This window comes from Zosterops lateralis (genome assembly GCF_965231275.1).
Source record: "Zosterops lateralis genome assembly, chromosome: 6".
In the NCBI taxonomy this organism is placed as follows: Eukaryota; Metazoa; Chordata; class Aves; order Passeriformes; family Zosteropidae; genus Zosterops; species Zosterops lateralis.
The window spans coordinates 48,500,607-48,526,605 of NC_139761.1; the positions used below are offsets into that span (position 1 = coordinate 48,500,607).

Consider the following 25,999-nt stretch of genomic DNA (forward strand, 5'->3'; position numbering starts at 1 on the left):
CTCCTTCGCCATCTCCCTCTCCGACTGAGGGGAAACGGGAGCGCGCGTGGGCGGCCGCTGGAAGGCTCGCTGTCAGTCAAGCGGCCGAGCTGAAAAGAAGGCGAGCAGGGGAGAAGGAGGCAGAACAGCTTTCCCGGGGGAGGGGGCGGCTGTTGTCGGCTGCCAGCCTCGCAGCCCTTCCCGGGGGCATCTGCAGAGACGGGGCGGGGGGAAGGCGGGAGCGGTGTCGCACCACGGCCCTTCCCGCCGCTCGTCACCTGTCCCCCCTCACACACACACACGGGCACCAGCGGCCACGGGGCGGGGGCCGCCCTGTCCGGAGAGCTCCGGGCACAGGGTCCGTGTCCCCGGCGCTGTGGGGGCGGCCCGTACGTGTCTGGGGGCGAGCCCGGGGCTGTCAGCGGTGGGGGGTACGTGGGGCGGCGTGTCCCCCTGGGCTCTCCGCAGCACCGGGGAACTTCCTCAGGCTGCGGGGCGCTCCGCAGAGCCGGCAGCAGCCGCAGCACGGGGGGCTTTCCAGGGGCGGCTCGGGGCAAGTTGCAGGGCTCCGGGCGGGGGGGCGGCCCCGCAGCGGGCTGAGGTGGGCTGGCGCTCGGTACCGGCAGGGGAGGGGAGGGGAGCCGGCGGCTGCCGAGAGCGGGGCTCTGGTGCGGCGGGGCCGGGGGCTCGGCGGGGGAGAGAGAGCCCGCTGCCCCCGCGGCGCCGCAGCGCTGCCTTTGTGCTCCCTCCGCACCTGAGCGCCGGGCTGCGAGAGACGGCGCAGGTGGGGGCGGGCACGGCGCATCCCCGGAGCCGGGGCGGGGAGGTAAGGCGAGGCTGTGCCGTGCTGCGCTGCGGCGGCCGCTCCCGGGGCTGCGGGGGGCGGCTGCACGCCGGGGGCGGCGGGCAGGGCACGGCACGGCACGTCCCTCGCTCGGCTCTTCCTGCGGCCGTTCCCCGTTTCGTCCTGCTGCGCGCAGAGAGATGCAACAGCGGCAGCCCGGTCCCGCGGGGAAGGACGGGGCTCGGAGGTGGGCGAGGGGCAGCAGCCCGGCCGGTGCGCGGCGGGGTCGCCGGGCGAGGGGCTGGGGCCGGGGCCGGGGGGAGCAGCCGGCGGTGTCCCCGCAGCCCCGGGAGCCCGCTCTGCTCTGCTCCGCTCCGCGCCCGCAGGGCCCGGGCACAAGGCTGGGCTTTTCCCCTCGTTTCTCCCGCCGCGGAGCGCCGAGATACGCGGAGCGGATGCCGGTGTATGCGCCCAGCGGACCCCCTCGGGAAGGGCTGGGGGGTTTGGGGGAGGCCGCTTTCGAACCGGCACCGCCGGCAGTTAACTACCGGCTGCAGTTAAAATTTTAGCAGCAGCAGCAGCAACAGCTTTGCGATGCTTTCCGGGAAGGCTGGTGCCTGGGAGCCGGTGCTCCAGGCGGCCCGCGGTACGCCGGAGCTCTCTCCTAGATGGCGGTGCTGAGAGCAGGAGAGCTGCCCGTGTGGGCAGCCCGGAGACCTGTGCAGCCGGGTTTGGGTAGAGTTCAGCATTCGTATGTGTCCTGTGAACGCTTATTTGCCATTAAGACCTTTATTTCTTCAGATTTTACATATGGTTATCTTGTTATGCAATTATGTTTTGGTGGGACTGTGATTGTTATGTGAGAAAGGAAAAACAGATTTAGTAGGTTGAGCCTTTTTATTGCAGCGTTATTTACAAAGTTGTCGAGGTTCGGATCCAGCTCCCATTGCCAACGATTTGCATCTGGTGGCCAGGATCTGTGTTTGTGTTGGAGCAACAAATCGCAGATTCAGAAGAAATGTGGCTGCATTACCCTCTCTTTTTTTCTTCCAAAATGTTGCGTGTAGCGACAAAGCAATTTTTAAAAAATTTTGATTACAATGTTTTGTTAGTCAGTTTGAGATGATAACTTCTCTAATTGTGTAAATTGTGCAGTTAATGGATCAAGTTCAAATCTCAGACAGACCCAGAGTTCCCGTTGATTTCAGCACAAGTTGTGTGATACATGACAAGAGTGTTGAATTTTACTGTGTGGGACAGCTGAAGCAAATTTTCTCAGTGCTCACTCTGCTTCCAGTTTGTTCCTTTGTAGTAGCAGAATGTAGTGATTTTGCCAAAGTTCTCATTGATGTGTTTGAGCTAGTGTTGTACGTGTGAAGCCGAGGATAGTTCAGGGGCTCCATATGTGCCCATTGAGAGAGAAGATTTAGCCAGTCGACTTGAATGTGGATAAAATGAGACATGAGAACTCTTACTCTACATTTGCATATAATGAACCCAAACATTCTCAGTAGTTATGTGCTGGTAAGAAAGGTAAGCACATTACATTGGGTTGTTTTATTCCTTTTGTTACAATTGAATGGGCGTTTTTCTTTGTAGGAGTGTGTCGTTGGTTTGTTAGGGGTTTTTTACTTCTTATTTAGCAGTATTATGGTTTAAGGGCTTTAAAATATTTGTCACTCCACTGCAGAAAGAGTTGCCAACTGGATGTCATGCATGTAAAACTAGAACAAGAGCCTTTAAATAGCAAAACCATCAATTTAGTAACGATTTAGTGTGATAAATGGCAGAATGCACAAAAAGAATGCAAATCTGAACAATTATAGCATGCATCTTTTGGTATTAGTATTGATTAAGTACAAAGCACAAAAGACAAATAAATACATACAGCTTTTAAGTTCCTAACTGGTTTGAAATGGAAGAGCTGTTTTCTTATTATTTTCTTATTATTCTTATATTTTCTTATTTCTTATGTGTTTTATTATATTACATGGCTTATGCTTTTTTTAAAAAGCGTGGCATGGGGGAAAGATCAGAGAAGTTTTACAAGCATTTCTTTTGTTTTCTGGATCTCAGAATTCCATTATGTAGCAGGATGCTCTCCAGTATCTGCTTTCTCAGTATCTGGAAAGGCAGATGTTGCTGCAGCAGGAGCAATTACACTGATTTGCAGCACAGAAAAAAAAAATATAATTTGTTCTTTCTGCCTCTGTCTAAAAAGGTCAGCCATGCAGCTCTGGTTTAGGCTTGTCAACAGAGGAGATGAGACAGGGAAGTTTGTTCAACAAAGGGAATGAAGTAATGTACAATTTCTGTTTCAGGAATAAAATGAGTAAATTTGCCTAACCAACTGCACCTGAAGAATTTCACTTGCTTAGCTCTCTCTCCAATTATCCTCAAGCCAAGCCTTTCTGAAAGGCAGGCAGTTTTGCTAGGTTTGGTTGGTTGTTAGTGGCTTAACCAGATCACTCTCTCCTGTGCACTGTTGAGTCCCAAGGCAGGAGAGCCAGTGGAGACTAGGGGCATGTAGGCTTTTGTAGAAGAGCCTTGCTGACTTGTAGCTTTTCAAAAAGCACATGATAGAATCCCATAACTGAGAATTTTGTTCTCACAGTTGTTTTTCAGTTCCCTGCTTACCCTGTGTAGGCCACAGCAACGTGTGACTGATGTGACCCAAGATTCAACCTACGATAGGGCCTGGCTTCTTGGTTTAAACTGATGCTCACAGGGTTTATCTTGAGATTTCAGAGATAATGTGTTTCTGCTTCAGAGAATATTTGAGACTTCCTTGCAAAGAGAACATGCAAATGAAATTTAAGAACTGCAGGACTGATTTGCACTAAAGCATCTTTAGCAGAATAAAAGAGATGCAGAGTCTGTGTGTGCTGTATGTATTGGTGCTACCCCACAAAGAGCAAGCTATGATAGTTAAGAAAGGCAAGGGTTTTGAACATCTCTGGAAGGTCACAGTGTTTATCTCATGATGGAACTTGTGTTATTTTCGTGACCAGACTGACCTGTGATTTTCAGCAACATTTTAAAGAGCTAGTATGGTAATAATTCATGTCTTAGAAATCAGATTCAAGCTCCTGTGTTGTAAGAGTCCTGATCTGTGACCAGCTAGAGTGCCAGTAAGTAATTTGTTACTGGTTTGTGTCTTTTTTACTTAGTCCTTCCTTGTTTAGAGACCTGGTGCATGTAACCTGACTCCTGACCTCTTCGGGGCAGGAGCAGCCTTTCCTAACTTGTTTCAGTAGGGCTCAGATCCTTGTTAACAGCTCTACGAGATGGATGTAATAGGAAGTATCAGTCTGGTAACCCTGGTTTAAGGTCATGAGTAGCTGCCAAAAAATATTTAGTCTTTTTAGGAGTTGGATCTCTAGCATAAAAGTTTTATTTCTTGTTTGTTTTGTGATTCAATATCATATTTAGTTTCATTCTGTGTTTTACTTCTGTCTGTATGGGTATAACAGCTAGTGCAACTTCCTGTATTTTTATAGCAATTCTGTCCTGTGGACACAACTGCTAACAGGAACTCATTTTTGACACAAACTCACCCTTCAGGTTTAAGAAACTTGCTGAAGTTACAGAGAGATTGTGACCTCCCATATTATCATCACATAATACCTTTTGTTATTGCAGTATATAATAAAGCCACTTAGACCATCTTTTAGAAAATAATTAAATATGTGAGGCCAGGCTCACATAGCAGTAAGTGCCAGCAAGAGTGAAAACTGCGTGTAATATATTTTATGTACGTGCATTTGTTTAGGATGATGACTGTATTTGTAATCTTGTGTGTGCAAACTTGGTACCTCCAGATGGGCCAGAGTTTCAGGCAGGTTTGGAGAGCTTCAATGAGAAATTACCAATCACTGCAGCATGCAGAGCCTGCTCCTTGCTAGTTTTGCCCACTGCCACACCCACAGCTAACGTGTCACCATCTAAATTGATGTCTGTGTGGATACACTGCTTCATCAATCTGCATAAGCTATGACACAGTTAGTCTTAATTACACTGCTTTTTAAAAATCATTTGAATGTTGTAGTCTGTGTATCACTAGAATTGTTCTGCCCCTTGATTATCTACAGATCAGGTTTCATTAAGTGCTGATGAGCACCCAGGACTCTGAAGGCAGCAGTTTTTTGCAAGATAAGAGTGTTCCTTAAAGAAGCTGATGGAGGATTGAGTTCCTAGCAGACACTGACAGCATAAAATGTCACTGTGGTCTAGTCTGAAATTGTATGTCTGAAGGACAATTGGATGTCCTTGACTTTACAAGAAGTTTTTGTGCTGAAGAAACTTAATAGTGGCTTAGGAACTGCTTTTAGGAGCTGTGTAGATATGTTTGTTTCTGTTCAGTTGGAGTATTATGAAATGGAGCAATTTGGTTTTTTCTACAAGTGAGTGTGTATTGAAGCACTCTACATTAGAGGAAGACAGCTAATTTATCCTAGTGAACCTATGATCTGCACCTATCAGTTCTGAATGACTTTGTTTCCAGAACTGCTTGGAAATCAAGGAAATGGATGGTGTAAGCTGTGTAAGATAACTGGTTCCAAAGGAGTCTCTGTTTGGAAGCTGTGTGTTCCAAAGCTGTTGGTTCACTTGCAGAAAACTCTTTGAAACTTGCACTTATCAAAGGTCATTAAGTCCTTGATGTAATTAAATATGCAAAATATCTCATATGAACGATTTTCATACCCTTGCAGAACGGTTTTTAGTCACTGTGGCCTTTTACAATAGGGAACAGGTTGGAAGTTGGGGACCAGGACACTAATACTGCATGTGGTGCCCTTAAATACATTCTGCAGTTCTAACCACAATATTAAATACAGACTCAACACGATTCTTGGCAGATAAATGATTGACCACTGCTTTTTGGGGGAAAAAAAAATCACTGGATATTTTAGCAGGCAAATCCAGTGGACTTTGATTTTTCCATTTCAAAAAGTGGAAGACTTTTATCTCTGCCTAATATTTCCTTTCATCTTCATTATATAGTTATTGTAAAAAACCCAACAAATGCAGAAAGAACCTTGCAAAATACAGTTCTGTTTGTATTATTTGTAAGTAAACAGTTATCAAATACTGTCTCTCATTCCCATGCGAGCCTGAGAGATGTGGGAAATGGATTTATTTAGTTGGGAAATTGAGGGCTAATCTACATATGGAAATTCATGAACATTGGCAGACGAAGCTTATTTTCCACACATGCATAACCCTTATGCAATCAGACTGTGAACTGGAAATGTATATGCCTGACTTTTTGAAATGGCTATGCTGGTGTGTAGCCCTGTGTAGACAGACTCTTAGATTTGAATTAGTATTGCAGCAATTATTAAAATCAAATCTAAACTTTAAGCAGAATAAAACAATGAAAGGAGCCCTTTAACAGTGCAAACAGAGATGTAGCAAGGACACAAAGATCTTTGAGGTCCATGTGCTTTGCCAACAGTACACATTTTCATCCATGAACCCAATATGAGATGTTAAGGTTAAAAATGCTCTTAGATACTCACTCCTTTGTTCTGTATATGTTGAGTGGACAAAATATTTTCAATTTAGAGAACTACTTTGTATTTACAGCTGCAGTTGTTTCTTCAGGTAATGATGTATCTTGTGCTACTAGTGCAGCAAAGTGACTCTATGCCATTGGACTCGATCCTTGTGGGTCTCTTCCAACTCAGAATATTCTATGATAAACATTTGTTACTTCTTGAAATGCACATTTACTGAAACCACAATTATACCTAGAAGTCCCAATGTCCCTAGATCCCAGGAGTTCTGTGTCTGGAGATATCTTTATTCAAATGTGAAGGGTACAGATAAAGTCACATTAAGTGCTATTAAGAATTAGATGTTGAAAATTGGCATATGAATAGCACTAGTCTGTAAAATTAAGTCAGTTAAAATTTTTTTTTTAATAAATGGCAAAGGAAGAGTAGACACAGGACAGTGGGGGCTGCTAATGCAGAGGAACAAACAAGATGCTTGAAGGAAATTGTTATTTCAAAAGAAAAGTGAATTATTTGTTAAAAATAAGTAAGCAGTTTAGATTTTCTTTATAGTGTACAAGGTTTAAGTTATGTTTTTCACGTCACACTCTGAAGTGGACATGAAGTGGAGTATTTGCACTGTGGGATAACATCAGCCTGTGAACTCGCTGTAAAAGACAGTCAAAAGACATATTACAACAAGTTAAGTCTGGCTTGTGAGAAAATATGGTTTAAAACTGTGACTTAAATTAAATTGAAAAACTTTTCCAAATGAGTATTTAATTGAGGAGATATAATTTAGGATATTTTGTTTACCTTCAGTTATTTAATTTTTAATTTTTTTTACCAACCTGCCTGTATTGTTTCTGACTTTCTTAGAAACAGAGACTTGAAACTTTCACATTCTTAAAGACTGAACAGGACCATTTGTATTTACTAATATGAGATTCGTGCATAGCTCCCTTCATTATTGAAACTATAGCACACTACGTAAGTTACTGTTTCATATATAGTTTAGTTCCCTTCTGATATTCCCTCTTAGCTTAATTCCCTTCTGATTTCACTTCTTAGTGAGTGTGGCTTAGATAAATTTAGGTGATGACTTCATTTGGACCAGTGTGCACATCACTTTCAAGATGAGGTTGTATTTTCTTCTTTCCCCTAATTCCACACTCCAGAAAATAGCAATCCTTGTGGTTTCTACCCTGAGACAAACATTTCCTTTTTCTCTCTAGATAGTTGCTACTCCCCTTCACTGGGAAACCATTCATAACACCACCGATATAAGCCCTAATGGTATCTTAGAGCATGGTAGAAAACACAAATGCTGGCATTTGGTAAAGAACTCTTCTGGATATTGTTGAATAACCAAAACCATTGGGGGAAAAAACCTCAGAATTTTGCACAGTGAGGGTATTTGTTCTGAATTTTCTCTCTCAGTTACTATAAATAATAACCATTTTCATAATAGATGACTTGCAGTCTGTAAAAGCAGGTCATTCCAATTATTACTTTCTTTTTCTTCCTGCTGTTTCAATGGCAGGAGATTTTTAGCATTGCAGGCATTTTTAGGTGAATGTGACCACTTCATGGATGCAAGATAAGGAGAAGGCTCCACTGAGGTATAGGAAGCTTTATATCCTTTGGCAAGGCAGGATTTAAAAGGCCAAACCAACACTTACCTTGGGGTTTGTAGCCCCATTCCTGCCTCCTACCAGCTTGTCTGGAGCACAGTGTTACCTCACTTGTGTGTAATGAGTGCTGTCAAGTGAACATTAAAGGCATGGGGAGAACAGAACTTGAGAAGTTTCTTCTTTGGCTGAGAGAAGTCCAGGGGAGCAGAAGAGCCTATTGGACCTGCTCACTGACCCCAGCTGGTCTCTGAAATTCGGGTTGTCACAAGCAGTCCATGGGTTGTAGGTTGGCAGTTGTCACGTGCAGCTGTGGTGACAACACAAACAGCAGAAGCTTTCCCACACAGACACTCTGGAGACCTGTTCTTACAATTAGCTGTTGATTAGCTACCTGCCTACTCAAAAGCCAGACTACTGGATCTCCCTGGATGCATTCCATATGTCTCATTTTGCAGCTCATACCAGTGTCTTGGAATTGACCAGAATTTTGGGATAATTAAAATACAGGCATAGATTCCCATTAAATGGTAAGGAAAGAGGCTGGCTAATGGCAGTGAGAATCCATATGGGCTTGAGGTTTCATTTTTCTCCACTCTTGCAAGATTTAGGTCGTAATGTTTAAGTCAGGACACTTAGAAGCAAGCTAGGCATCTTGATTCAGCCTCCCTAAGAGAGTACTTGTTTTGCCAGAGATGTTATTTGAAGCATTCTTGGATATGTGATACCACTTTTGAATTTATTGTCAGTTCACTGAAATACACTTGCCTGTTTGGTTGTTCTTTGTTTTTTTTTTTTTTTTTTGGTTTTTGTTTTTTTTTTTTTTTTTTTTTTTGATTGGTTTGTTTGTTTGGTTTTGTGTTTTAATGCAGGTAAATAAAATGTGCTTAATATGTTTTTTCCTAGCAACATCCAGAGATTCTGGGGGAGGGAATTAATTTTATCCATCAGCACTGCATTTTTTTTCTGGTGGTTCTGCAGAGTGCTTTTTACTTTTAGGAACAGAGACTTGCTGCATCCTTCCTGTACTTTGGCTGGTTGAGTGTGGCTAGGTTTGTTTATTTTCTTTTGCAGAATGCCTTCCATTTGGTACTCCAACAGCATCTGTTCTCTCATTTTCAGTCTCAGTAACAGTGTACATAACCAGACTGGGGCTTGGCTGAAGCTGTCTCCTTCAGGAGCGGAGCCTCCCTTGCCAGTGGAGATCACTGCCACCATTCCATTACCCTGACTGAATCCTCTGCTCCTTAAGTCTCAGAATAGCAAGCCAGAGAGGTGGAATAATTTAAGTAGTTGCCTTGTTTCATTCCTCTTCTAAACATGGAAATCGGAGCCTGCAAACATTCGTAAGATGAAACGTTGGCACAGACGTGGTAATTTCTGTGAAACTGCAGATGTGACTACTTTGTTATGAAACTGCTGGGAGCTTCAAGAATTATTGTAACACATCCTGTGACTAAAAAGCATGGAATGGCTATTTTATTGTGCTTGTGATTGCTTTTGCACTTCAGAGCCTGTTTGGAATGGTCACGTAATTAAAATAGTTATTATTTTCTTTTAAATTATAAGAGGACTTCTCTCATACTTGCAAGATGCCTGACTTGCACCAACAGACACAAGGAGCTGAGTGCCCAAATGCTGTCTGTATTTCAGCTCTTAGTTATTGCTTTAAGCCATGTTTGCAGATGGTGCTCTGTTCTTTGTGGTAAATTACTGCAAGCACACGTAACATTCTCCATGCTATGTACATTTTCTAGCATCCCAAATTTCTGAATTATGTATATTGCTCCCAAAGCACGCACTGACATTTGCTCTTTTATCCCTTTTGAGCTTTTTGCATCATGTACAGCAGTGTATGGACTTGTTAGGAAATACCATCATCCTTTTGAATTTCCTATGAGCTCTGTAGTGCTGTAACCCATCTGATTCCTGAATGGAAAGACTGTAGACCTTGAATGTAGTCTTGGCCATTGCCACAGGTCTGTGTGTTGTCAGTGGGCAGCAGATTCAGTGCTCTGAAGTAGTGATGCTAAATAATGAACCAGCAATTAAGCAACAATGTTTTATCTGCAGTGTAGTCTGTGCAACTCAGAACATCAATTTTCAGTCTGTTATCCATGAGTAGATTAGATTACATTATATTAGTTTAAATTGAGGACTGTTGCTTTGTGTTAGCCCTGGACATGACTTTAATGTTAAACTTACTAATTTTAATAGAGGAGTTTTTTAAACCCCCCCAAAATGGTGCCAGAGGTAAGATACTGATGTAGGCATGATGCTAATTCCAGTGTTTAGACAGAGGAGCTTATTGTCTATGTATCCAGGATTTAGAGAAAGATTCTCTTCTGCTTGGCAAGCTTGCTTCAAAGTCCTGCTAATGCTAACTCTGGCTTCACTGTGTTCTGTCACTGCCTAGTGGCCTGGGATTTGTAAAGCTGTGCCTATGAGATTGCTGATTACACTGGGAAGAGAAGGCAGTCCAGAGCTAGCTGGAATAGTGTCTGCTGCCATTTGGGAATTTCCTTTATTAAGGCATCCGGCTTACTCCCTTGGTTGTTGATGCTGAACAGAAATTGAGAGTAGGTCTCTAAGCTAATTTATTGTCTGTCCTTGGAACCGGATGTTTATTCCAGTTTGGAATACAGAGTTTCCTATCTGTGTCTATAAGCTTTTCTTCCTTCTTTTTTCCCCAGCTGATACCAATCTCTGCTGCTCTGTGCATGGCTTCCACCCTGTCCATCTGTGTCTGTCACCTCTCCAGCCCAAGTGTCAGCACCTGTAGCTCTGTATTTCTCTTCTTCTCAGAAAGAACTGAGTAACCTTCTGCCACAAAGGTTTCAGACCACGGGGGTACAGACTTCCCTCTTTGTCCACTACATCCTGTCAGATTAGCAGCTTCTGATTGATAGTGATATTGCCGAGTATGAAAGAAGCAGCTTTTCCCAGGAGCTGTGAAATCCCATGGTTGTAAGAGACTTCACTGTGGACTGAAATGAGCTGATGGCCACCACCACAGGATACATGAAAGTAATTTGCTTTTAGGTTTCTTTGTTCTTCTTCTGCAACTGATTGCTGTGGACATCATTCTGATTCTGAGAACACAGCAGGTATTCGGAAACATCATCCTGATGTCCTAGAAAATGCCTCATTAATCCAGCCAGCCATTTTTAGGCCTTTTCCTGCAATACTGAACTTAAGCATTGCACTTACCTTGTTGTAATTGCTAATTTTCTTCCCTGGTTGCTGCATGATTTTAGGAGCTGATGCTTCATAAATTACCAGAGGTAGAGATGAGCAAAGATCTGAGATCCTGCTAACATGTCAGGCTAGACAAAGCCTTGCTTGTCATAGTGATTTGCATAGTGTTGGTCTTTTGCCCTAGAGAAGGTTTTTTTTTTTTTTCCCCTGTTATTTGAGAACAGGTCTCAGACCTTAGATCAGTGTAAATTTCAGAGCTCCTCTGCTGTGCTGATGCCTCATTGCATTGTTTTGGAGCTGTTAATTGATCATAATTCTGGATGCTTAACTCATTTTGTTTGAGGATTTCTAAACCTTTTCCTGGCAGACTCAGAGACACTGGTTGATGTGAGGAGTGGTTTTGGGGAAGCAAAGGGTTTGGAAGGCAGAAGAAGCTGTTTCTTTTTGTATGCAGTGGTGCCATGAAAAGCGAAACCTGGGAAGGGTGAGAGAGTGATTGTTCCTATCCCCCTCTGCACCTGCCAGGCTTTCACATTGAAGAGTGTGATGCAGAAGCAGAGCTCCATCTGCTGATGTTCACTCCCGTATGAGATAACTCCTCAGAGAAGGGGGTCTTACATAAATTACTTTCCTGACCTGTGTTTCTGTGTATATGCAATATCATATCTGTGTTGTTAACTACTGCACAGAAAAGGAAAAGTGAGAAATCAAGTCAGTTCCAGGGCTGGAGAAAGTAAGCACCCCTTTTAGTTGTATGTAGGTCATCATTTCTAGGCAAGGTTTAACATCTTCACAAAACTTGGGCCAAGATCACTTCAGACATTACCCCAAAATGAAGCTTGGTTTTTCTTCATGTTGAACTTGGATGGCAGAGGGAACAAGGTCAGACTATGTGGTGTTGGCTGGTAAGAAGGGAGATTTCAAAGTCTGTCCACACAGGCATAGGTATTTTTTTCTGTCTGAAAGGATTCTGATACTCAGCTGAGGGGCAAAAGCTGCTCTTCTGTTTTGGTTTGAAGTGGTGTCTAGGGAAGAGAAAACAGTGTTGGCAGCAGCTTCATTTGCTTTGAGCATTAAGTCTGTCTATTCCCTGGAGAACTCATTAATTTTTAAGGCTATGGCAGCAATAGGCTAAATGGATACAGTAGTGATACCCTGATGGTTTGAGATAGCGCATTCATCCTTTTGGGATAAGCAGTTCTTTTTCCTTCAGAGGTTGTGTGGTACCCCAAGATCACTGGGTCAGTCTAACCTGAGAAGGCAGCTGTTTAGGAAACAGGAAGATGCCATTTGGTATAATAATGGAAACAAGAAAACTGTTCTTTGAACAGCATTGTCTGCTCTCTGAATGCTCTTCAGGTTCATTTACCCTGCTACTAAACTTTACCTGTTTGTAGAAGAGGGGTTTATGCAAGAAGATCAGGCTCTTGCCTGATGGTTTACTGATGAGACAATAGCGTGTGAAAGAAAAGGTTCTGAGTGACATTGATTTCTGCTCAGTAATTGCTAGTCAGGATGAGTGTTGATTGTTCACTCACAGGGTCTTAATGTTGTGAATGGATAAGCTTTTCAAACCTGGATATGTTAAAGGTGGTCATGTTTCAGGCACATGGCTCTTTTGTAGCTTGTAATGTCCAAATAGTTAACAAAATCAAGTAAAATTAAGACAATACTGGCCTACTGTGGGAAGTCTTGTATCGGACAGGGTGGGGAGCTCCGAGTCCTGACCTAGGAACTGAGTGTTGTACACAACTTCCTTTCTAAGAAAAGGCACAGCAGATTGCCACTGCCTTCCGAGGCACAGCCTGGAATAAACGTGGTTTCTGTGAGAAACGTGGGGTTTTTTTTTTTAATGGGTCGGTGCTTCAAAGGGGCAGTAATCAGTGCTGAGCTGGCAGTAAACAAGCAGGGAAGGCTGTGGCATGGCCCTGGAGCCCCGGTACCTGTTTGTTCTCATATGTTACACAGCCACAATACATGGGGCAGGATAAAATGGGGATCCTTGCATGACCCACTCTTGGGGCTGGGGTTCACTAGTGGGACAGACCTGGCTGCAGCCGAGGCCTGAGGCACTCTGCAGGCAGTTCTTGGGTACACCTGCACAGCTGTGAAGGTACCAGGAGTATTGAAGGATACAGGACATTTAGAAGCACTTAGGACATTGAAAGATGAAGGTAGTCAACTGATGAGCCTCATTTGTTACTAAAAGCACTTACTGGCTTTACCTTGAGCTTACCATCCTTACTTTTAACCCTCCTGCCCTTACTTGAGTACTGAGACAAATTAGTGCAGATTTGGATGGTCATGAAGTGCCTCTGTCTGCTCTGTCCATTCTCTTAACAACGTCTAATGCTGCTTCCTCTCTGCACTATTGCAATCCATTTCCAAGAACTGGAAGTCAGAAGCGTGCAGTCTGTTCTGGCTGATGGGATTGGAAACTGTAGGGGCTCCAAATTAGATGCTATATAGCTTCTAGTTAAAAAAAACAGTGCCAAGATACCGTGAAATGCTCCACATATAAACATCAAGGGGAGAGTAATGCTCCATCTAATGCAAATTATATTCAATGTGTAAAACTCTTCTATGTACTGTATATTTCATCGTGTTTGCAAGTTTATAGTGCTTATCTTCTGGGCCCTGGACTGTAAACATCTTTGGCCCTGTGATAAAAGAAGGATCAAGCTCTTTAATGCAAGAATAAGAGAGGAAGTATAGATGGACAGTGATCCAGACCACAGAAACAGCTTTGTGCTTTGAGACCCATGGATGTAAATGTGTACTCAGACACTGGAGATACCTCTTTCTTTGGGGGGATGCTAGCAGCTTGTGTGTCACTGAGAATAGATTCAAGGGCACTTGCTACCTGCAGGATCCAGCCTTAAATGCCTGCCAAAATATTTTCTGCCTTTAGAACTTGTAATGGTTCAAAACTTCTCCTTCTTTAAAAAATTATATTTTTTTATTATTATTTTAAAAATGCAAACAGTAAATCCAATCTACTGTGCCGCTAACACTTTCTCCCCACCTCCCTCCCAGAGTCTCTCTTCCTGAACTGGAACCCTGTATATAATTTTCAGTAAGTTCCAGGTTTGTTTTGCTAACATATGAGGGTTTAAAACCTAAATGCTGGCAAAACCTTAACTAGCTTATTGCAAATGTGTCACTATTCATTAAGGACTCTCTAGGGTGCAGTATGTTCCTTGGTGGATTGGCTTCCTGGAAATTTAATGGCAGTTTGTGAATTGGCATCCAATTTTGTTTTTAGTCTATCTCCTGCTACTATAGAAAGCAATTTCGGTTCTGATAATTTGAGATTTTCTGTTTTGCTTTGCTTTACTTTCATGTTGTACTTTAGGCAGGAGGATGAGTCAGCTGGTACGATCTTTGAGAAACAGTACAAAGAAAGATTTCTTTGAGTCCACTTGCTTTTCTAGAAATTAAGCAGGATGTTTATGCCCAGCCATCAGTAACCAGTTGAGTTCCTATCTCACCTGTTGATGAAGTTAAGTTCAGAAAAGGCACCTGAGACTTGTGTGTAATTCCAGCTTTATTTCTTTCCAGTAATTTTGTGGGGGTTGAGATAAGAACTCTAGGGTAGTCTGGGATTTAATTAGTTCCTGGTACATCTGGAGGGGAGATTATTTTGCTTCATCACATTAAAGTGTTAAGTTGTTTTTATTGTGGCATGCTACAATATTCTGCAATAGTTACACGCTGTCCATACAGCATTTTTGTGCAATAACTTTCTAAATAACTTCAAGTACAGGCATAGTCATTCTGGAGTAGTTATTGTTTAAATATTCATCCTTTTATACTGTGACATAATGTGTATCTGTAAACAGTCATAAATGTTACATAGATTTGGGAAGCTCCAACTGTAAGACCCGAAGTGGCCTGTGTAGGAGAAATTATTTTGTGTTGAACTGCTTAGAGAAAATATCATCTTTTATAAGATCAACCCCCTTTAAAAATTACCATTACCATTTTGTTTTCAGCTTCTTTCTTGTAAAATACTTTCACTCTGTTGTTACTTTTGTGACCTGTACTCTGGCTCACCAAGAATCACACAGGCAGGCATACACTTCTCTGAATCATCTTAGAATTTCATGACCAGGGCTGTACCACTAGGATTGAGATTCATGTGGGTGGGAAGGGGCATTATATCAGTGGTAAACTCATGGATAAAGAAAGGGGAAAGTTGTGGCTGTGCAGAGAAGTGGATGCAGAATGAGTAAAACTGGTAAAAGCGTGACAGGCCATGTGGCTGGACAGTATCTTCTGTTTTCATATCAAATTTCTCTGATGTGATTGCAGTCTGCATCGTAAGTGTCAGTGCTAATGGTCAGAAGGTGTTTGCTCTCTCTGTGGCCTCTTAGAAAGATGACCTTGAATGATTGTGTGGGTTTTGCTGGGGTTGTAAGTCTGGACTCAAAACTGACTCTGTGGATCTGGTATTCTTAATACTCTTAGGAGTCCTAGGCAGAGGAATGTAGTAATTTCGATGCTTGCTGTTGTGCCTTGTGAAAATCCAGTGAGAGGGAATTATCCTTACTGCATGAAGGCTGAGAACTGAGGAAGCTGTTGTGACCACTTGTAGTGGCAGGCTCTGTAGCAGAGTTTTTGTCTGTTATGTGGGAGGCTTAGGTTTCATCGATAGAGAATTTAATTTCCCCATTTCACTGAGGCTGGATTTTTACAGAACTGTAACTCTGTGTATCTTGCAGAATCTGCAAGAGAGCAGAGCTGATTTGTGTTGAGACAGATCTCCCACATGGCTGTGAAAACAAGTGCACAAATTCAGAGTAGCTGGGTGTAAATCTGAAGTAACTGTCATGGAGATTGATGTTCTCTCTAGGAGTTAATCTAGATTTACATCAGAGAAACTGTGACCAGAATCTCCCAGGATTCATCTTCACTAGACTTTAGTAGCTCCCCAAATTAATTGCTAATTAACTCGAGATGGTTGATTATTGTAGATGCTTCCCACATATTTCTCCTTACTGTCATCAAATTTAAAGATAGAACTCCACTGGATCAGACCAGATCTTACCTGTTCTGAACTCCTGCTTGTCAAAAGCTGTTCCTTCAGCTAGACGTGAACACTGAGTGCAGTCAGCAGACATTACACCAACGAACTAACTGCAGTACACTGCAGTCCTCAGGAATCTAAACTTGTCCACATTTGGGTCAAAACCAGCAGCCTATATTGTTGACGGCAATTATAGTAAGCAAGGGGTTTGGAGAGGTCCTGCAGGGTAGTCCCAGATATTACCCCTGAAGGCTGGCATTGCCAGTTTTTACAGTGGAGTTGGAGCAGTGTGAGACTCCTTGTTGTAAGTCCACTAGTCAGTGTGGTTTCACCACTGAGATATCCAAGCAAGGGCATGAGCTACCTCCACTCAAAACACTTCTTCCCTTGTGTGCCAGAAAGCAGTTGCTTTGGTGCTTTGCTAATTCTGTCCAAAGGAGGTTGTAATGTGAAGTATCTCACGGTAAAATACCACTTCGCAGTATTCAAGGACATTAAGTTTTATGACAGCCTTACTTGAAAACTAAACTTAGGTTCTGTTCCAGGCCCCTCCAGAGCAGAGGCAGAGCAGGACAGTTAAAGCAAACCAACTTGAGAACTTCTCATGCCCTTGAAAATAGTACAAGGATCTGTGCCAGGGTTGAAACCAAAACTAAATTAATTCAATATTCTCTATTCAATAAAAAGTCCTTACTCTTAAATAAATGTGTTGTGAGGTCCCAACAGAGAACGTGTCTAAACAGCATGAATTTAAAATTTGCCCTTTCCTTTACAAATGTGTTTAACAACCTCCCAGTCCTTGGGCTTCACTTTGAGCTGGTCTGCCTCCCAAGAGCCTGCAGTTTGAACTGGGAGGGCCTGGCCGTGCTGCCTGATGAGCAGGCAGTGAAGATGTAAGGATACAATAAATGGGTGATCGTCTTTCCTGCCTGCATGCAGAAGTAAAGGCACGGTGCCAAGCAAATATGCGCATTAGATGACTAACAGCTCCCACACTGCCAGTGTAGGCAGGGAATATGCAATGCAGCCACATATGTGTCTCAGAACCATACTGAGTGCTTTTTTATTCTTAATGTTTGGTTTTGTTTTTAAATAGGAGTTCAGAGCTTTGAGCAGGATGTTTATCTCTGTGCACAGAAAACAATATTGGTCATAGCTTTTAATATACGATCAAATTTTTAGAGCTACCAGCTGATATATCTGTTATGAGTGACATCAGAATTTCAAGTAACTGCTATAAATGCTCTCTAGGATGGCTGTGCTTATCATGTGTAATTTTCTGAATTTACCTTTATTTAGTAGCTAGAAAATAGCTTTCTTTAAGAAAGTGGATTTTTTTTTTTCCCAATAGGAATATTGTTTTAAAGTTTTGTGTTTAATGTTTGGGTTCCTATTTCGTTTTTTTTATTAATATTTTTGCCCTGATTGAATTTTGATCACTCTTTTTTGGGTAAAATTGGTGGGTGGTGTTCACAAAAATCATTATGCTGTAACAAAGGAGTTGAATTTAATTTGATACTTGCTTCACTGTAGTTTTACAATGTAGATGGGGATGTAGATTGAGCTGAACCCCCAGGGAAGTCCTGTAGATCCCTGTAAGTCGAGTGCAGTTCACCGTAGCATTTAATACAGCAGTCAGCTTCCTCTGAAGAGAGTCTCCTTTCTTTTCCCCCAGTGATGTCTAATCCATACCCCCCACCCAATTAATTCACTTTCTGTCAGTTCTGCAAGCTGAAGCAGCCTTGTTGCTGCATAGATAGCTAAGACAGGGGGATAGGATGCAGTGGAAGACACTGAACAGGATGAAACACACCCCTCTCTTTCTGCAGCAGTGAAAGGTTGGATCATCCTAAATGCAACACAAAGTGACCCAAGTGTTGATGGTTTGGATGGTGGACTCATACAAATTCCTGCAGAAATATTAAGGACCTTCTGAGCTAAGAACTCTACAACCACAGAATGGTGGGTAGTTTCTTGAGCTGAATCTGAAAAAAACCCGGAGAAACAGGAAACCATAGACAGACACTCAAATCGTTGAGGTACAGAGCTGTGGCCTCACAATCCAGTGTTCAGTAACCTCTCTTCTTCCCAGAGCTAAAATTTCTTTCAAGTTTATAATGCTTTTTACTGACATCTCATAAGTGTACAGTATTGTGGAAAGCAGACTTCCAGAGTACAGGTAGATAAGAGCTGAAGTCCTCAGATGTTTTCCAGGACACTCTCTCATTGACAGTGGCAGAATCTGTCAGTATCTATCACTGAGTAACTATCTGATGATAAACTAATTTTTGAGTTTGAGTTTAAGAAGGAACAAAGCCCTATTTCACTTACAGAGCTATCCAGTAGTCTATAATCCAGTAATATTGATTGGTCTCTATTTACTCTATTTTAAACACTTGTTCCTTCTTTCTTGATCTCTTAATTAGGATGCAGATCCCTCATCCCTGTTACGTTGGTTTTGCCAGTAAAAGTTGCTCTTTTGTGGACTAGCAGTTAGAAGGGGTTGTGTGGAATGAATGGAATGGCAGTCCTCAGACAGTCTGCATTATATAAGCTGTGCTTTCCACCCAGGTGGTTAATTAAACTTGGTCTTCAGGTCCCAAGACAGAAACTACCTATTATTACCACTTCATTTTCATAATGTGTTTCTGTTCATCTGCCCCAAGAGTCTTAGCCCTATCTTCTGATTTGTCTATTGTCAAGAGGGAGAAAAGGGGATGTAAGGACAAAAGGGAATTTGGCTCCATGTAGTCCCATTTTGGGCAAGCAGTCTTGTCTGGGGATTGTAGATTGAGTGAGGGAATGTCTTACAGCATTGCTATGGATTGTCTGAATGATGTATCCTTTGGAATAGATGCTATATCTGCTCCAGAAGAGGGAAAAAATGAACAGTGGCAATAAACCATTTTATCATTTTGTGTTCCATCCTCTGCACTTGCATGCCTGTTCTGTAATGATGCTCTTAGAATTTAACCTGCTTTGTTACTCTGTCAGTGCCAGGGTATGTATACAGATAATTGTGTGTACAGTTTTTACTTGCATTTGGGCAGACCATGTCATTATTTCCAGCAAAAATTAACTTGGTAGCTTAAAAACTTGGGATTTTCCTCATACATAGCACAAGATAAAGTCATTCTTGTTTCCATGTAGTCTGACTGTGCTTCTGGGTATTTGCTACCAGAAATTTGGTAATTGCTTCTCAGTCCTCTGTGACATATCCTCTAGGGGTTTCACACAGCTCAAAATTAGGTGCTGAAATCTTCTCTGAACTTGGAGCCTGATTTTGCTGGCACTTTTGCACATGAGTGAGTGCTCCTGTGACTAGTTTTAGCTGCTTGTGTCAGAATAACAAAGGACACACCAGAGTTTCAAAAGGAAGGTCATGCAGTGGTATTGCCTTTATTGTTTAATGCGAGTTGCTTTCTGTAAAACTACTTGGCCTTGAAGATTTTCCTTGTAGTCAAGGGCAGATGGAATTATGTCTTCTATATCAGTGTATAGTAGGTGTAAAATGCTGCCAGATCTCAGCATTGTGTTCACATCAGTTCTGCACTGATAATAACTGCAAGGTGTAAGGTAATTGAGAATAAGCCTTTATGCATTTTCAGAGGCTGGATTGATTCCTGCTTTGCTTTAGTGGTATTTTCACATATCCTTCACATGCTGTTGGAGAGACAGAAAGACAGGGCATATTAGGCAATAGATGGGTATTTCTTTCACCAGTGTAAAACTACACCTGTCCCTAAATTACATAATGGGGAAAGAGGGAGCAGAGGAGGAATGCTTGAGTTTGGAGCAAGTGTGAAGAACGGAATTAAGTGTGGAGTCTGGTGAGGCACCTGCACTACATGCAGAATACAGCAGTAGAATGTAGTTTAAGAAGCGACAATTCTTTCTAGAAGAGTATAGAGCTTCAACATGAATTCTTATTCATTTGGCCTCCCTGGAAATGTTGTGATACCAAATTCCTTGTACATAGTGTGTAAAGAAAACAGTTTTAGACCAGTGTTTGAATATTGTGATGAACTGCAGGCACTAAGGGAGGTCAAAGGAAGCATTTGGGGCTACTGTCATTGTAAACAGCTCTATGCTAAAAACTAGATGTGATCAGGTTACCTTGTGTCAGCTGAACCACAGTAACTAAATGTAAACATTCTTACTCTACTTTTTTCAAAATCACAAACCACTTCTGACTTGAATTGTAGCTCTTGTCTTCTGCTTGCATTGGACTGAGGGCATGCAGAGTTAATTACATTTCCACTTAGCAGAAGTAATAACCTTTGCTTGCTGGGGCAACCTGTTCAGATACCAGAGCCCTTTGTGTCAAGACAAGAAATGCTGTATAGAGAGGTATAACATCCTTTATTAGATCACTTGCTGCAGTTTAGGGATGCAATTTGGCCTTCAGGAGTGAGCCAAAAAACACAAAGTCCCTTACGAAATTCAGTCACTCCTTGATTCTGCACCTCATGGCAGTTCTGCTGGAGGGAGATGAGTGCATGGCAAAGGCTGTTTCTCGGGAGTTGTTGCACACAACAACTGGCAATAATGTCATTGGCAAGTTTGAGGGGCAGTGGGGGTGCTGATGGTAGATTCAGAATTTTCCACACCATCTTTTTATGGTGCTTTTAAGTTGTTTTGAGTAGCACCTGCTCTGTAAAAGAAGGTTAACTTCCTTTGGGACTTGCCTGCAAGACATCTTTTCCGGTTTTGAGCCTGGATGGAAGAAATCACATCAGAAAACTAACTTAATAAAAACATCTAGCTGAAAATAATCAGTTGTCATATTTTCCTGGGAAGGAGAGAGAGGTGTTTCTAAGTGGCTATAAAAGTATAAATACCAGCTGTATGACTTATTCTTATTTTTTCTGGTTTTAGGAATAACTTCGGGATTATTTTTTGACACACACTGTGTACACAGACAGTAATTCTTATTCTTGGACTTATATACTGTGTTTGTACTACTACAAGTGAAAGAGACAGCATGTATCCAGGCCTTCACAGCCAGTTTCATCCCTTAGTAATCCTTTGTCCTGGGTAGCAGAGGACTGCTTAGTGCTAAGATGTCCTATATTGCATCAGATGATTTTTGAGGAGTGCCTCACATATTATTCTGCTGTTTTGCTTTTACATAGATGCTGTCTTCATGTATACTGGCGTCTTCTAAGAACGTGACTTACTTTTAAATATTACTTTTCAAGTAATATGCTCTTCTTTAACATACAGACGTGCTACTCTATATGCAGTGATTACCTCCTGTCTAAGTGTCAGAGGTAAAGTCTGCATATTTAAATAATGTTGGATTTATTAGCCTGTTCAGAACCAGAAAAACAATTTTCTAGTCAAAGCATTTTAACAGTACCTCTGTAGGAGAGGACACTTTCAGAGTTTAAGCCTTTAAGCTCATGTTCTTAGGAGACTTCTTAATTGGGTTTGTGAGGCACAGTGTATTGGCATCAATATTAAGAGTTCTGTTTGTGGACTTTGGAAGAGACTATGAATGAACTGGCCTGATGTTCACAGTGCAAGATCATTTAGAAGTAGATGACAAATCACATAAGCCTTGAAGGCAGAGCACTTTATAATCTGGACAAAAAAGGCATCTCTAGCCTCTCTCTTAGCTGAATGTGTGAAGGAGGAAAAGGTCCTTGCAGTTTGTTAGGAGTGAATTTCTTTCCACCTGCCTGAATGAGCCTCTTTGCCCATGTTTTTGCCATGCTTTAGTGGCATGTTGGGGACACAGTCTCTGAGCTTATGATGGACTGTTCCCACACTGTGTGTTCAGTTAGCCCCACTGTGTGATAGGTGTGACACATTCAAGAAATGAGGGGTTTTGTCTTGTATTCAGACCTTTAAGCCCTCTTGGAGATTTTAGTGAAATGGAGAGTTATGATTTCAGCTGAAGGCTTTTTCCAAATGGTGCCGATGGCTCCTAAGGGAGCTTAGTTCATGTATTGCCTCTTTTTCCTTAAATATTAAAACATTTTATGGTATGTACCCTTTGGTTCTGGTAGATTCCAGTTCTTTTTTGCAGGCAATAAGCAAAATCATCAATAATAATATGGTAATATACTTCATCTCTTTTCCATGTTTCACCTCACCCCACACATCAGTAGGTTGACTCTTTCTTTATGGATGAACTCAGCTCATCACGGTCTTTTAGAATTTATTATCAAGAAGAATTGTGTGTAAAAAGCCCTGAAATGTTCTTAGACATCTGATAATGTTGAAACTTAGATTTTCCCCTTATTTTTTGGGATTCTAGTGCATGAAAGACATAAATGATAATCCCAGAGGATCTTCTGTCCTGGAGCAGGCATTGGAACCAAGTTACTATGTGACTGAAAGCACTGAGTGCAAGTCAGATGGTAAGTAAGACAAGGAATATGAGATACATCATACTGTCACTTCTGTACAGATGGAAAACGCTGCCTTCCACTCTTTCAGAACTTACTCTAATTTTTAGGTTTTAAGTGTTTTGCAGAGCCCAGTTAGCATGGAAAGTACTTGTTGTGAGATCTTTTCATGGTGGAGTATAAATTTTAACCTAGCTATGGTTCTCACATCATTCAGAGTCCATTTTACCTCCATTGCCTACTTGATGTCTATGCAATTCTTTCTAGCTTGGATTTCTAAGGAAGCTGAAAGGATTGAGCCTTTGTCTCTTAAAAGCTCCTTGGGAAGTCTTTTTTATATCTAGTCCATAGCTGTCTCAAGCGGCTTTTTCTTTTTAATTGATTTGTGGTAAACAGTAAGCAAATTAGTTTTGCTTAATCATCAAGGAAGTGGGTGTTTTCAAGCCATTCTGGACTTGTTTCTAAACATATTCTGTCTTTTACAGGAAAATGTCTCCTGTCTGCATAGTGAGGGCTCTTAGAGCAACTAGGGATTTTATTTATTTATTATTACTTTTTCCCCTCCTGGTTTCTAAGGGACTTCACTTCTTCGCCTTGTCTTTGCATAGGCTTTGACACTGCCCTTCTCTCATCTCAAGGCCAAAACACCCAGCGTTTGTGCACAGAGCCTGCAGGTTGTTCATAGAAAAGATCTTTAATCCAGCAGTGATTACTGGCTTACACTTTATATGTGGGCAATACAAAGGGAAGTTTTTCAAGCAGTTTTGTTTTTATTGCAGAATAAGGCGTGGGTAGTTCTGCCTTGCAGAAAAGCTTAGCCTGGAAAAACCTGGTGTGGGAGGGGAGAAAGAAAAGATTGACAATCATTTATCATGTGACATCAAAGTGGAATAGTTCCAACAAAGAAACTGTGCTGAAACTTCCCAACTCAATGTGAGCTGAAGGTCATGCACTTGCTTTCATGCTAACTTGGTAGAGCCAGCATGGAAGCATTGCTAAAGTACCATGGAAGGAATTCTGTGTCCATAGGTTACCCCTGGCAAGTGTGCTTGCTGAAAAGTAGACTGGAAAGGCCTCAGCCTGAGGGGGCTGAACTGCTTTTGGCACCAGAGGCAAAGGCACTTAAAAAGTATCAATAATGCTAATTTCAGGGAAGGCTCAGGTGTATAAAATTCAGATCCATGTCGTTAATCTGATGGAAGATGCTCCAATGAATGTTTGAAGTAGAAGTCATTCTCTGGACATTGTCGTAGGACTGTAGACTGGCCCTTGTTTCAAATTTGGCAAAGAAAAGGGTTACCATTCTGTTCAGCTGTCAGAAACACAACAATAAACTTCAGTATTGCATAAAATACCATGTACAATGTGGCCAAAGGTCTTGAATGTTGTAGTGCTTAAGTTGAGCAATCAATTACATTCATACAAAGAAAGTACTGCTTTCATTGCAGGGCATAGGAGCTAATGAAAAACTTCTAAGGCATGGCTTGATTAAAATAGGTTGGAGGGCAAATTAAAATTCCAGAAGATTCCTTTGGAAACTGTTAGGATATGTTTATGCCAGCCAGTTAACGCCAATGGTGAAACCATAAAATTATGGACTAGATTGAAAAATGGTTATTTTAAGTAACCAGAAGTCTATTTATTTCACAGAACTGCCTCATGTTCACATGCTCATATCCAGCACAGTGCATGAAGCAAAAAAATGAGAGAGTGAAATGAAACTGGATGGTGTTTCTGGAAGCTTGAAAAGTTTTGCTGTAGCTGCACGACAGAGCCATGAGCGGCTCTTGTGCGGGTGGGAAACACGATACAGATAAAAGAAGTCACATGAGTCTGTGGGGATGAGCAAAATTAATGTGCTATTTTTGGAGGAGTGTGCACTTGGGTTGACAGTTTGGAGTTGAAACCTTTCAGTCAAATCTTTATTGAAGCAATTTTATTCTGCAGGGCGTACACAAAACACTACAAAATTAAACCGATTAAAATCTCAGTTCATCTCTTAATGGCATTTAAGAATCAGAGAGATCATGAGGATGAAGCAGTTTGTAGTGCCAAGGTACACTATCTACAGGGACCCTGATTTCAATACAGAGTAAATTAAAAAATCAGTCCATTCTTTTTGACAAGCATCTATTTGGTAAATTATCACGTGCCACTTTTAGTTCTGTGGTCCTTATTAATTTAGATAGTTTTAATACAGTTTCTTTCAGTATTATCATATTTTTATTAAAGGCTGGATAAGTTCTTAGGTTTTGGGGTTTTTTCCTGTTAATTCTTCTTACACTTGATTCTTTCTCAAGCTAGACAGGTGGTGAGTTGACTTGATGCTCTTCATTCTCTTTTTGTGCTGTGCATAAAATTGTTATCTTGGTTCACACTAAGTAAAGGTAATTGGTAAACTGGCGTTTGTAATTTAAAGGCTTGACCTTGTTGATGGTGTGTCCCCTGATGTATGTTTACTCCTCCCCCAGCTCCATTAGCCCAGCACAGCAGTCAGGATATCAAGGATATCCAATTGTTGAATACCCAGGGTATTACTTTGTTATTCACAGTGGGATTTCATGCGGCATTTAAGGGAACTGATTATTTGCTTTCCGAAGAAGTTCCAGTGAAAGTTGGAATTTTTTGATACCTTTCAGTCATGCTGCATGAAAAGACAACAGAATCATTTGCTGATACATTCCTGGGTTTCAGTCTTCAAATGTTAATACAAGAATATCGTTTGGAAAGTTTAATGGTGTATGGAGAATGATGAGCATATACTGGGGCGTACTTAATATGGTAAGATTCAGGACCTGTAGCAGGCAAGCAGCTGTATTTCATAGGTAGATCACAGAGTTTAGGGTTTTCAAAACAGTTTCTGTCAGTTCCTATGGAGACTGGCATCCTAAATCCAAGGTAAAAGTACATTCTACTGTGTCTCCACTGCTTCACAGGCAGCAAAATAGTATCTCTGGGCTGTCACTCCCCTCCAAGGATTATTCAGAGCTGTTCTATCAATCCTCCTTTCATCATTCATGTTAGGACAGTTCTCCCCTCATTGCTCATGCCTCTCTGTGTGTAGGTCCTACCTTTTAAGCTGCTTCTTCAGCACCAGAGACTATCACAGAATATAAATTTGATCAGGTGCTCTTTTTTAGAGTGAGGTCTGGGCAGCATCAACTTTTCATCTTTGTTTTCCTGTGTTCTGATGAAGGAAATATGGGCATATGGACCTGAGGAGAGCAACAGCAAACTCCAGTTACAGCCCTGCTCCAGATGGTCATGGGGTGAAGGATTGTGGTTGTAGGTTGTTCCTGCTGTGCAGTCAGATGTAGATGTGGCAGCCTGTGCATCATGACAGAAAAGAGGTGGGGCATGGGGGGATATTCCCTGAAGTTGCATTGCTTGCCCTGGCACATCTACCTGTAAGGCTGTATTCCACCTCTGTGAGAGCTGATAGAACTGAAGTTCTGCTTGTCCTTGGCCAGCATTGTAACTCTTCCCAATGCAGGACTTTCTCAGGTTTTGTGCAGGTGCAGACA

The 25,999-nt window shown here is 41.9% G+C and overlaps 1 protein-coding gene across 4 annotated transcripts in view; it reads left to right on the forward strand.

Moving 5' to 3' along the window:
- The first annotated feature begins 750 nt into the window (after positions 1-750).
- Positions 751-25,999, forward strand: part of PTPN5 (protein tyrosine phosphatase non-receptor type 5) — a 74,645-nt gene continuing 49,396 nt past the window's right edge. Inside the window, exons 1-2 of one of the 4 annotated variants that reach the window (XM_083863347.1) lie at positions 751-805; positions 22,385-22,487. In XM_083863347.1, coding sequence (XP_083719473.1) covers positions 22,388-22,487 — 100 coding nt within the window. In that variant the 5' untranslated portion in view covers positions 751-805; positions 22,385-22,387. Of the gene's footprint in view, positions 806-904; positions 1,011-21,273; positions 21,320-22,384; positions 22,488-25,999 lie in introns of those variants that run through there. The other 3 variants (XM_083863346.1, XM_083863348.1, XM_083863349.1) reach the window with 3 other exon arrangements.